At 36.4% G+C, this 14,297-nt stretch overlaps 1 protein-coding gene across 4 annotated transcripts in view; it reads right to left on the bottom strand.

Moving 5' to 3' along the window:
• Window positions 1-14,297, bottom strand: part of Ccdc102b (coiled-coil domain containing 102B) — a 195,433-nt gene that overhangs the window by 94,888 nt on the left and 86,248 nt on the right. For all 4 annotated transcript variants that reach the window (XM_048806624.1, XM_048806622.1, XM_048806623.1 and 1 more), the window contains one exon: window positions 7,870-8,079. In XM_048806624.1, the coding sequence (XP_048662581.1) occupies window positions 7,870-8,079 (210 nt within the window). The remainder of the gene's footprint in view (window positions 1-7,869; window positions 8,080-14,297) is intronic.

Genomic DNA, 14,297 nt, shown 5'->3' with positions numbered 1-14,297 from the left:
GGGAGCCGGAACTCGGGCGCCCCGCGCTCGGCGTTCGCTCCGATAGGCTCAGGTTCTTAGAAGCACCCAGGTGCAGAACCCTAGCAATCTGTTTGCAAGCCACAGGCGAATTGTAGCCTGGAATTACCTGATCTATGGCTGAATGAGTTGCGGTCAGTCGAAAACAGGGGACGTGACGTCAGTTTACCAAGATGGTGGCTGCTGGCCTCCTCTGTGGACTGACCGGTGTGTAGAACCGAGAAGGACCGCTTCCTTCCCCCGTCTGGAACCCAGAATTCAGCCCTGAGTACGGTGCTTGCGCGGCTGGCAGAAACTGCAGCGCTGTAACCCTGCGTCTCTATCCCAGCGCACACTGCAGACTTTCGCCGCGGGGCGATTTGCTGAATAAGCAGTTACCCTCCGTGCGACAAACCTCTCGCGTTTGAGTCCCCGTAGCCGATCCTCGTGCGATGGAAATCCTTCCTCCAGGTTCCGGAGCACCCCACTATTGCTGGAAATTCCTAACAAGATATCCTTTAGCCGTCCTGACTTGTCATACTCCCACACAGTGAAGCAGCACACGGGGGTAATGCACTCCCCTCGCCGCCATCTTCAAAAAAAAATCTCCTTGGCTGTTTTTAAAGCCTACTGAGTGAAAGAAAGTGTGTAAAATGGAAGTGCCGCTGACCCTGCCGAGGTGCACCTGGCTCTGTCACACATGGTTCCTCTTGGCCCGTCCCAGGCATTCAATGTTATGGACTTCTGATCTTGAACAGGGGTTCTGCAGCTATATCTCACACAGATTTCCAGCTCTAGACCTCTTTGCATACCTCTCATGAATGAAGAATATTTTCCACATATTTAAAAGCTTATAATTTTTTAAAAATGCAACAGGAAGTTATATGGCCTAACTTATATTAATATATTCACAATCTTGACATTTATAAAAAAATGTTTGCCCATCTCCAGTCCAAAGTAACACTCTCTAAGAGTTTGTTGATGTGTTACTATATAAAGGGTTATTAAACATATATCAAATAATTATCAAGAAAAATTATGAGGGGCTGGAGTTGTAGCTCAGCGGTAGAGTGCTTGTCTCACACGTGAGGCACTGGGTTCAATTCCTAGCACCACATAAAAATAAGTAAATAAAATAAAGTTCCATCAACAACTAAAAAATTTTTTTAATTAAAAAAAAAGAAAAGAAAAATTATGAGCGACTTTGAGATGCTCAATATAGATTCCTTGTAATTGTGTCTAATAAATTCTTCCAGGTAGCATTTGTTGATTTTATACAGCCCAGGAACTTTGAATATCTTTACGCTTTATTGTATACAATATATAGGTAATCCATAGCAATGCAAATGAATCTCATTCATACACTTGCAGGGGATTTTTTTCTGATGTCTTACCTTACTACGTACTATCAAAGAGTCAATTTTTCATCTGTTAAGCACTTTTTTCTTTCAGCATCCTTTTATGCCTCAATTTCTAATATTTACAATCTCCTTTGAACTGATTCAGATAACTTAATGATTCCTTTTGTTAAGTAATGAGTTAAGTAAAATAACTGACATGTTCATTTTATAATTTTGTATAATATTATAATTAATATTTTGTATAATATTATAAGTTAATCTTTAAAATACATTAATTCTATTATATAGACATGCTATTGTACCAACATCATAAATATGTATTATAACCACAGCATAGAAATTCAAAAAACAAGAGCTAAAAAAGAGCATTAGTAGTTTCTTTTCACACCACAATGTGACATGTACACACCATTTTCTATATTGCTACAATTTTGATAAACTTTTTAGTCACTTGGATCTTGTAAACGAAAGGTAAGAACATTTTCTAAAAGAGAGTTTAGATTATTAAGTTCAAATTTTATGAAATATACTGAAAATTTTTAAAATACTAAATCTTATCAATTATTCCAATAGGATTATTTTGTATATTCATAAGTAGAGGTACATTTCTAAAATATTTTGCATGAAATTAATATTTTAATAATCATGCATCACCAACATAATTTCCTAATGCCTGTGCAGCCAAAGTTTCAAGTATACCCAATTGTCTTCTATTTAAAATATACACCTTGATTTACTAATGTTTTTAAAGTTAGTTCTCCAACATTCTTATTATCATTTAAAATGAGGGCTTTGAGGCGGATTCAAGATGGCAGGCTACAGGGAGGCTGCATTCTGTGTTGTTCCAGAACTAGGATTCAAGTAGTGGAAATACTGTTTCTTTGCAAGTGATAAAGGACTCCCAACAGCTGCTCCCACACAGGACACCCATGCTCAGGAACTCCAGCTTCCATCCTGTGTGGACCCCCATTTACCAATATGGGATTTCCCCTGGTCACCTCCATCTTGGGACTGCAGCTGCCATAGTCCTCTACACATGGTAGCCTGCCTAAACCTAGGGACATCATACAGGGTATGGAAGCAACCATCAGCCACAACACTGCACACCACGGAGCTGTATCTCTGAACACATGGCTCAACGCCACAGCCCAGCCCCATCTGACCCAACATCCCATCACTGAAAGCAGCTGTTTTCATCTTGGGTTTGTCACCATCTTTAGTTAGGGCAACTCCAAGTTTGGAACACTGGCTGGACAGATACCAAGTTGGGGAACTCCCTCCCACTCCCTGGCAGCCACTAACTCCATGCAGTGACTGCCCAATATAAAACAGCTCTCCATGACAGGTGTGCAGCCCCCAGAGCTCAGCCCACAAGATCTCCGGAGAGAAAGGTTCCTGACTGGGAACTAGAAAGGAGAGCGAGAGTGAGATACAGTTTAGAGACTAAATTAGAGACCAGGAATTGTGAGGTCCACAGTGATATAGAGATAAGACCAAGCACCCACATCACACAAGCAGGCGCCACAGAAGGTCTCTGTGGTATAGTCTCCCATCAGGGACTACAAGTAATATACCTCACCTCCAGGAGCCATACCCCTGAGACCAACCCTGCCACCCTAATAACGTTCATAATTCTGAGGGTGGAGATACCAGGAAACAACAGACAACCCCACCTATTGGATATGAAGGGAAGCTGGAAAGATACTTATATCCAACCAAAACAATCCTTGTATCTTCCTTCGAGATATCTCTCTCTCTCTCTCTCTCTCTCTCTCTCTCTCTCTCTCTCTCCCCTCCCTCTCTCCCTCCCTCTCCTCCCACCCTCATATCCCCAACATTTGTGAAACCAAGTACTTTTCATGAATAGGCTACTACTGAGAAGTCTGAATAGTATATTACAGTGGTGTTGTATATTATTTATCTTCTATTTTTACATTATTTACTTTTCTTAATATTTATGTTTCTTTGTTTTTTGTACTCTACTGTCTTCCCACTTGTCTCCCCAAATCACTTTCTGTCTCTTCTCTTGTTACTCACCAACTTCTTTAGATTCTTCTTTCATGCTTTCTAAGATCTAATAACTCTATATCCTCACCTTCTACCCCCTCACCATCTCATCCTACACCTCACCCCCAGTTCTCTGTCCACCATCAAAAACTGTAGAACTTTTTGCAAACATATTTATATTATAGATAATAATTAAACTTACCATTTCTGTATATTGTGACAAAACCCTAAATGTCTAATATTGTCAAAATGACCATACTACCAAAAGCACTATACAGATTTAATGCAACTCCAATCAAAATCCCAATAACATTGCTCATAGAAATAGAAAAAGCAGTCATGAAATTCATCTGGAAAACCAAGAGACCCAGAATAGCTAGTTATCCTTAGCAAGAAGAGTGAAGCAGGTAGCATCACTATACCAGACCTTAAACTTAATAAGAATTCTATAGCACAAGAAATAAAATCAAGAATCAACAAATGGGATGAATTCAAAATAAAAAGCTTCTTCTCAGCAAAATAAACAATCGGTGAGGTGAACAGAAAGCCAACAGAATGGGAGCAAATTTTTACCACACATACACGAGACAGAGCACTAATCCCTAGGATATATAAAGAACTCAAAAATCTTAACACCAAAAATATAAATAACCCACTCAATAAATGGGCCATGGAACTGAACAAATACTTCTCAGAAGATGATATATAATCAATCAACAAATACAATCAGTCAACAAATATATGAAAAAATGTTCAACATCTCTAGCAATTAGAGAAATGCAAACCAAAACTACTTTTTCATCTGACTCCAGTCAGAAAGGCAGCTATTAAGAATACAAACAACAATAAGTGTTGGTGTGGATGTGGAGAGAAAGGCAGACTCACACATTGCTGGTGGGATTGCAAATTGGTGCAATCAATATGGAAAGCAGCATGGAGATTCCTTGGAAAACTGGAAATGGAACCACCATTTGACCCAGCTATCCCACTCCTCAGTTTATACCCAAAGGACTTAAACACAGCATACTATAGTAATATAGCCACATCAATGTTTATAGCAACACAATTCACAATAGCCAAATTGTGGAACCAACCTAGATGTCCTTCAGTAGATGAATAGATAAAGAAATGTGGTATATATACATGATGGACTATTACTCTGCATTAAAAGAAAATAAAATCATGGCATTTGCATGTAAATGGAAGGAGCTGAAGAATATTATACTAAGTGAAGTAAGCCAATACCCCCCAAAAATGCCAAATGTTTTCTCTGATATGAGGATGCTAATCCATAATGGGGATGAGGAGGAGAGCATGGGAGGAACTGAGGAACTTTAGATAGGGCAAAGGGGAGGGAGGGGAAGAAATGGGGAAGGGGGATAGAAAACCTGGTGGAATGAGGTGGACATCTTTACCCCAAGTACATTTATAAAGATACTCTACTTTGTATACAACCATAGACATGAAAATTTGTGCTCTATATGGGTACTATAAATTGAAATGTGTTCTTCTGTCATATATAACAAATTAGAATAAATAAATAAATTTTAAAAAATAAATAAATAAAATGAGGGCTGTATTCTGAGAAGAGTATTCAATACTGCCTCCAAAGTTCTCTTGTCTCAGTCATTGTTCTCTGATGCCTCACTACTACTTCTTTCACTGACAACAGAATAGTATCACTATTTCCAAAACCCACAAGGAATCAAAAGATGCAGAGATTTTTCTACAAAAAAATATATTGGTGGTTTATGCTTTAAAATTAATTACTGCTAGAATGATGATTTTCCAATATGAAAAGTTCTTTGTGCCACTATTTTTTTGTAAATTGTAGAAAATCGAAAAAAATAGAAAATTACTCAAATATAGTCTATAAAAGCAATTACCAAATGGACATTAAAGAGATAATATCACATGAAGAATAATATTTGTTTTTAATTAGTAATTCAATTTAAAATTGAGAGGCATTTTTAAAAACAATAGTACGTTTTCTAAAACATTGACATATTAAAAACATTTCCTGTAACACTAAACTAAATTTAAAAAGTAAAAAAAAAAAAACCAGGGTGAAATATGCTTTTTGAATTACTAGGGATATATAAAAATTTTATTGAACATTAAGATTAATAAAACTCAAAGATTTTTAAAAATTCATTGATATGAAGATTTCGGGATTTTTTTTTTTTTTTTTTTTTTTTGGTGCTGGGGATTGAACCCAGGGCCTTGTGCATGTGAGGCAAGCACTCTACCAACTCTATCACCATCCCTGATATGGAGATTTCTATAAGAAGCAAGTAGTTTCAGTTTCAGTCAGCCACAGACATTCAGCAAGTGTGAGTAGATGTAAATGTCATGTGGTAAGAAACCTCATATATTTTTGAGAGAGCAATAATTGTGTGATGTTTACTATAGTGTTCCTCCCCTGCCAGCACTCACTTGTGTAGAACACTCATACACACATATAGACACGGTACTCACATACATGAGTCTACACAGGGGCCTCATGTGGTCCACACTCACATACAGGGATGTATAGAGAAGAAACAGATCTGATGCTCCTACTCATGATTGATTTGGTATGTTTTTGGAGAATTCTGATTTATTTAACATTTCAGGACATATAAATATTGATATTTTGGACTTCCATGAGGCACCAAGGCTTTTGACCAGCGACTGCTACATGAAAAGTAATTCTTTTGGTTTCTCTTTTGGTTCTTCTGCAGTAAGTCTGAATTCTTAATGAAGAGAGTAAATTCACCAAAACTCTCTGTTACCATCACCATAATATAAACTTACGCAATTGTATAGTCTTTTAAATGATGAGCACACCCACTGATTTGGAAGGTCTGAGTCTTCTAAAATACTCACAGTCACCAACTTCCGCCTGCTTTGAAAGAACTATATTGGTTCCAAAGAGTGCAGATCTGGCTATAGTGGGTCTTTATGAAAGAACACGTCACCTATGACAGCTCCTAAGAGTCCCTGTTAGCCCTCATATTTCTTAACTGGCACGTTTCATGTTGTGACATTTCTGCATAACTAGAAAGATGTCACAATTAAACACAGTTAAATAGAATGAATTTCTTCTTCATCTATGTTTCAGTCAGACTTCATTCTTAGCAATAAACACAATGAGTCATTGATTATCAATTATGTGTGTGTGTCCCTATGTAAACTCCAAGCTCATGCTGCAGAGGGACAGTGATCCATTCATCTTCCCATTAGCCCTCTAGAGCAGTTGCTGACACAGAAAATAACATGAACAAATACTTGTCCTCTTTCAATGAATTAAATAGGAAGACAAATTTGGATAACAAAACCACATTCTATAAATGATAAAATATTGTGTGATTTTAGAAGTAGAAATCTGCAAAATAATTCTCTACAGATTTATTAGTTATATGTATTTCAGAATGTCACATGCCATTAAGATTATGGTTCATGAGTCTGTACCATACAAACTAATGATTACTGACTACGACATTTGGCTTTAAAAATTTGTATTGTCAAGTCATGAAATACCAATGCAATTTAATACTATATTTGCAATACATCCCTAAAATCATAAAAGAACTGAACAGTTACATCAAATTAAATTTTTCTGGCCACTTTGCTCTTAGAGTTTGTATGAGTATGAATTCGTTATATAAGTCAAAAACATGAACTTATACATTCACTTTTCAAACTGTTAAAAATATTGAGTGAAAAATAGATTTGAACATTAACATTCTATAGATGTTTTATTAGGAAAAAAATGTAGTATGTATTTGGTAGCAAACTGATAGTCAATGACACAGATTTTTAACTATAGTTCTGTCACTAAAAGTACATTTAAACATCTGTAAATTATTTATCAAAAAGAAGGAAATTGTCATCTGCAGCACTAAATATGCCTATCACTTTGAAGATTAAAAACACATTCAAAACCTTCCAAGTTTTTCTAAGTCAAATTTTGAATTTAATCTTTGTTTTCACATTTATGTTACTGCCTGTAAAAATTATTGGCAAAATGATGCATTTCATTGATTCGAAAATCATGGTTTTGAGTATTATAAGAAAAAAGAGAGAAGAGTTAGCCTTAGATAAATTTAAAAGTTTATGTAAGTACTTTCAATAACTACCAACAAATGCTTATTATATAGTTGCTCCAAATTAAAGGAGAAGCATATTAATTGATAATAAGATCAATAGCTTAGGAAATCCAATTACATAGCTATAACTAGAAAAAGTAAAACAAAAAATTCCTTTCATTTTTTTCTTTTGTTTGGAAACTCTTGGAATTGTTCAGAGACTTGTTATTTCTTAACATCTTCATCCAAAATTCGTCACAATGTTTCATCTGAATATTACTGCTATCTATCAAAATGAGGAAAAGTTCAAGCTATCATTTATTAGAGGGCAAAATGGGAAGTTAAGACTTAGCGTGGACTGGTGACGGCAGCAGGTGCCCAGGCGTCAGAGGGGAGCACAGGGTGAGGGAATAGGTGCTTCCCGGAGCTCCTACCTTGTTCTTTTCCTGTAGTTCACTGTAGGATGTCTTGAAATCAGGACCTTGAAAGTTTTCACTTAATCTGGTTTTCCTGTCCAGGAGCTCTTCCATTTCTTTCACCTGGACCTTTAGCCTTCTATTTTCTCTCTCCAGGCCTTGTTTTTCAGTTTCCAGCAACTCTCTCTTGTCCCATTCCAATGTATTTTCAGCCTGTATTCTCTCTAGCTAAACACAGAGAACACAAAGAAGCAGCATGTGACACATGTAATTGTCAAAAGACAGAGCACAAAGAAGCAGCATGTGATGGGCAGCAATGTCCATCACACACACACACACACACACACACAAAATGTTCAGGACATGTCCATTTAAGGAACTTTAAAAAGAAAATTCTACTTGTTGGAAAACTTGAGAAAAATACAAAAGTCCTGGACTAAGGCCCTATGTAAACATTCCTATCATCTTGTCTCATGTTACTAACTTTGGACCTTATTTGTCTATTAAACATATCAAGGGAAAAACAAAAACTGTTGACTTTTTGCCCGAAATCCCCATTCCCAATGATGGAATTCATCATCACTGGGCAGGCCCTATAAGAAATGCTTAAAGTTCAACATCTGGAAATGAAAGGATGATAACTACCATCATAAAATCATATTTAAAAATACTCATTGGCAAAGTGGATACAAAAGAAGGAGAAGAATCCAACCATATCACTGAAGAAAACTACAAAGCTGCAAAAATAAAGAATAAGATGGAAAGGAAAGAGAATATACAAAATAATGCAAAACAATTAAAATGGTTAGAAAGTGGTAAACATTTGCTTAGTTACCTCAAATGTCAAAAGGTATAGATCAGCCAAATGGATTTTTAAAAGAATCAACTATACATTCCCATAAGAAAGTCTACCAGAAGAGCCACTCATGGACTAAAAGTAAAAGGTTGGGAAAAGAGTCTCCATACAAAGGCAAATCACAAGCAAGGAAGAGTAGCTGTATTTACAGCAGATAAAATAGACTTTAAGTCAAAAACTGTAAAAGAAAACAAGAGCACTACATAATGATGACAAAGGGATCAATTCAATAAGAGGAAATAATAATTAGAAACATATGTGTACCCAATAACAGAATTAAATAAAGCAAATGCAATTATACGTAAAGGGAAAGGTAGACTCAAATATAATGATATTTGGGGATTTTAATACCCCTCCCACATCAACAGACACACCTAGACAAAAAAAAAAAAATCAACAAATAAGAGGGTTAAGTTAAAAAAATTAACAAACATCAGAGTTAAGTGACACTATTCACCAAATGGGCCTAACAGAACACTGCATCCAGCAGCTCCAGAATTGATATTCTAATCAGCACAAGGAACATGCTCCAGGATAGACCCCCTCCACCCCCCCAAAAAAAGGGTCTCAACAAGTTCACAACAAATCAAAACATTGCATGTGTTCTGTGGCCACAATGGAATAAAACTAGAAATCAATAGTAAAATTTAAATATTGTGTGTGTGTGTGTATGTATGTATGTATGTATGTATATATATATATATATATATATATATATATATATATATATATGAAATAAACAAGCTCCTAACTTACCAATGAGTCAATAAATAAATCAAAATATAAATTCAAAAATTTCTTGAAACTAATGAAAATGGAAAAATCAAATACCCAAACCTATCAGATACACCAAAAGCCATATTAAGATGGAGGTTTATAGCTATTAGCAACTACAGCAAAGAAAGAGAAAGATTACAAATAAACAACAACATAACTTACAGAACTACAAAAGCAGTAACAAACCGAACTCAAAATGAGTCGAAGGAAAAAAATAATAATGATCAGAACACAAATAAATGAAAGAGACTGAAGGAAAAAGGGAAAGAAAAGGAAGCACAAAACGTAAGTGAAACCAAGAGTTGGTTTTAGAAAAATAAACAAAGCTGATGAATCTTTAGACAGGATAAACAGGAAGAAAACGGGCCTGAACAGGCAAAATCATAAAGGAAAAGAGATTTTTCAAGTGGTACCAGTGATAAAGGATCTTAGGGACTATTATGAGCAAGTGTGTGTCAACACATCAGAGGGCCTAGAAGAAGGGGCTAAGTTTCCGGACATCTGGAACCTGCAAAAACTGAACCATGAAGACAGAAACCCCAAAGACCCATAACTGGAAGCGGGGATAGCTCAGTAGTGAAGAGTGCTGCAGAACCTGCCCAGAACCTCAGGCCGGCGGAGGCAGAGGGCGGAGGCAGAGAGGAGAGAAGGCTGAGGGCGGAGGCAGAGGGCGGAGCAGGGAGGCGCGGCCCAGCCCTGGGCACCGCCTTCCCCCGGGGGCCACTCCTCCCTCGGGCGAGGCGAAGGAACGCTGAACCGCGGCACTCAGCCTCGATTACAGAAAAGCCAGCGGAGCTGCGTGGACACGGAGCTGCGCGGACGCAGCTGACCCGGCGAGAGCGCCCTAGGGGCCCGGCCCGGCCACGACGCCACTGTGGAGCGGCTCCCAGGAGCCAGCGCCGTCCCCTCGCAGCTCGGCGGCTGTGGAAGGGGGCCGGGGACCCGAGGACAAAGCGACCAGTCTCCAACCAGAAACTCCCAGGGGGCGCCTGTACCAGAGACTGAGGCGGGCACGGCCTCGGGATCCCTAGGGAAAGTTCCCCGACGGTCGCACCCGGAGGCCCCGCAGGTGCCGCTCCCTGCCGCGCATGCGCAGCTGCTCCGGGCGGCCCTGCCCTCGCAGCTAGTTTTAGATTTTAATAAATCTTAATAGATGTGCCAATCATTTAATATCTGTTCATGATACATATAAAAGTTAAAGGTCCTGTGACAATAAGAACATCATAGAAAGTATAGGAGTTTTATTTAATTTTCATTTTGTAAAATTATCTGTCATATTATGTTCCAAGAATCACATGAAAAATCCATTATCTTAAGGGCATTCATCTGAAAGCAAGTTAAAATAATGAAAAAAAAATAGATACTATTTTATGCTTTCATAGTTTATTTTTGAAAATTCCAAGAATTTTATTAAAATGAAATGGCATCCCACTAATTTTCTTCTAATGACTAAGAGAAAATCCTAAAATATTTTAAATCTAACTCTATAATTTTAACTAATAGTGTATTCTACTGTTATATGAATTTCAGATGATTCAATAGAAATTATTGAAAAATCTTATCTGAACATTTTAATGTAAAAGTATATACTTATCAGAGTAAGCACTGAAATAAGTCTTGATTTAGTGATCTTTAATTTTATACATATTAAACAGTGAAAAAAATACATAAATATCCAGCCTTTCTATTTCTTTATCCAATATTTATTGAGTCTCTTTTATAGATCAGAAACTAAAAGAAAAACAATGAACATAACATTTTCAAAATACAAATAAATGCATAAGTAGAACTTGAATAGTTTCTAAGAAAGGAAAAATCCCTGCATGCTCTGGGAAAGAGCTGCATCATCTGGGTGATGAAAGAAGGCCATTGGAGAAGTCTAAGGTATAAGTCAAAACAGCAGGAAAACAAATTCAAGGGTAGAGCTTCACAAGCAAAGCAGCCAAGAAAGAGGTTTGAATTTCCTGTCCAATCACACAACATCAGGTGAGCATATTGAACAAGAGACCCCAATTCACTAAAAGGAAGTGTGGATCGAACAATCACTTGAGTTGTGAAAATGAGATGTTTTGATCATTCCTAAGCATAGACTATTGGGCATTTTCTAAACACTCATCTATACTTGATTTCCAGTGGTGGTTCTTGCTTGATACCTTTGCTTTCTGAAAAAAAAAAAAAAATCTCAATAGTCAATTCAAATGCTGGCAGATCAAAATAGTGTATTAATTTTTAATCAAGCTTTATCCAAATGACAATCATTTTGTAAACAATCCTGACCAACTGAAAAAAAATCCTAAGAAAATGAACTATATGGCATTCTGTAGGCTGGAGGAAGTTAGTTAGGATCAATGTGGATGTCCAATAGTGAATGTGCAAATACTCAAAATTTTCATTTCATTTCATAAATCAGACATAAGACTTCATTGCACGTATGATTTTATAGGGAAGAGGCCAAAGGAAGGATGCTTTGCTGTGTCCTAGCAGTAGGAGGTTGTCATTCTTACTGGACTCCTGATAAAGAGCTACGCAGGTACTCCTTATTCTAACAATAATCCTGCAACATTGGGGCTCCAAGATTCAACAGACAGTCCCAAGGTGGGCCAGAAGTCCAGGCACAGTTCCTCTAAAGTTCTTCAATTATATTCCTGCACTTGATGCTAACAGATAGATGCAAGCATATCCTCTTACAACAGTAACAACCATATTCTCAATTCACTGGGTTGCTCTATAAGAAAGGTTTTGTTTGCATTTGGCTTTGTTTTGACATGTTTAAGGGATTTTCTTCTTTATTCTGTCTCTTTCTGCCAGCAAACAATTTAACAGAGAGAGAGTTTCTGTCAATTCAAAAGTCTGGCAAGTCAAATGTAATTTGATTCATATTATTGAAGTCACCCCCGGCGTCTTTTAACTTTCTTTCTCTAAGCATATTTTAGAATCATAAATAAGAATTGCAGAAACTTCCTTCAAAATGAAAAGTCTACTTCCAAGCTGTCTATAGTTAAATATAACCCAGTTGCATCTCTCTTCCTCTTTGAGCAAAAATCAAGAGCACAATAAATGATTTAAGTGATATGTGACATCTCATATATTTTAGTTACTTTAATTTCATTTTAAATCCTTGGAGAATTTGTAAAAGTAAAAACTGCTTTACTAGTTTGAAACACATGTGTACTGATTTTAAATATAAAAGTGAGGCCAAAATGCATTTGATATTGAACATGAATCAAAAGCAATACAAACAAACTTTTAAAAGCACATCTATCTCTAAATAAGTCAGTATGTTATACTTTAGGATAACAAAGGGAAGTGCATTTATGGAGACTTTGACTAGGCTCAGAAAAATAAAACTCACCAACTTCACAAAGTAAAAATACTAACTTGTGTTTTATTTCATTGAATTTGCAACAATCAGGCCATATCTCCAAAACCTAAGCGATGTTACAAAATTTAATACCCAAATAACGCCTCCATTTCCGTGTAGAAGTTAATAATCATCTACACATAGTGCTGGAATTAGGCAAAAAGTACAAATAAACAGGATGCTATTATCCCTAAACATGAGAATTAGAGAACAACAAGAGCAAAGTCTCAACCTAAACCAATCAGGAAAGTAGGGCTTTTGTCCAGAACAGTGATGTGCTACAGTGGATCTCTGATTAACGTGGGAAAGTGTGAAATTTTACACAATCAGTACATACAGAACTGGGGAAGTGAAACACAATGGAGCTTGTAAAATGTAGATTTGTTCGAGTGATTATAGGAACCAGAAGTTAATGTCAGGTAATCTCTAAGTGGACTTCATTTTATCCAGCACTATCACCTCAAGTGTGTTGTACTCCTAGGAAAAGCAAATACACAATGCTTGACAGATCTGTACTAGGAAACGAATATATTACAATAACGTTGCAATTAAGCACGAGCAGTAGATATTCTTTGTTTCAAAAATCTCTCCTAAAAACTTATTAAAAAAAATAGACAAGCTATCTTGCCACCAATGTTGTCAGAAAGGGCTTCTCAGAGGTTTTGTTGAGCACTCCCAGAAACCGAAGCACATGACCCTGATGATACTTAGCTGAGACAGTCTCATGCTAATCCATATGTGTGTTTTATTCTAAAGAATTGACACCATTTCAGATAGGAGTATTATTGTCTGAATACATTTACTCTCATGGTTCAGATAAAATACAAAGTTAATTATTAACACTGAGTTGTGAACAAGAAAACTATTTCTACTGATTTACAAAGGGAAAGTAGTAGGAGAAAAGATAGTAAAGAGAAATAAAGCTTTAGGATGATGCTACAAGACAGAATGAAATAATGGCAAAATTCTGAGTATTCTGTAACTCATCACCTTGTATCTTACAGCTTTGCCAAGAATGACTCAGCATACCAATTTTGCATTTTAAACATGCTGTTTTTCTAAGATCTGAGATTGGAGGGAAATTTCTAAAGACATATATTAACAAACTCTTTCAACAAAAACATAGTGAAAAATTTAAAATATTCTTGTTAATTAAATCAGAAATACACAAGCATTTTATGTCAAAATTTGTTTATTCATAAAAGAGATTAAAATTGTACAAGTTAATTGACTTCATTGATCTTTAAAGTAAGCCCTTTTTACTGGTTTCTCTACGTAGCACTGAGTTAACAAGGACAACTCTGTTGCTAAATCAGTTTTCTGTATGCGTGTGTGTTCTGATTCTGGGTTTAATATGTTATTTGTTTGGTTTAACTATTGGTACACAAATACTACTGAATTTCATATATATATATATATATATATATATATATATATATATATATATACACA

This window comes from Marmota marmota, unplaced genomic scaffold, assembly GCF_001458135.2.
Source record: "Marmota marmota marmota unplaced genomic scaffold, marMar, whole genome shotgun sequence".
NCBI lineage: Eukaryota > Metazoa > Chordata > Mammalia > Rodentia > Sciuridae > Marmota > Marmota marmota.
This window is presented reverse-complemented; position numbering and strand designations above follow the sequence as displayed.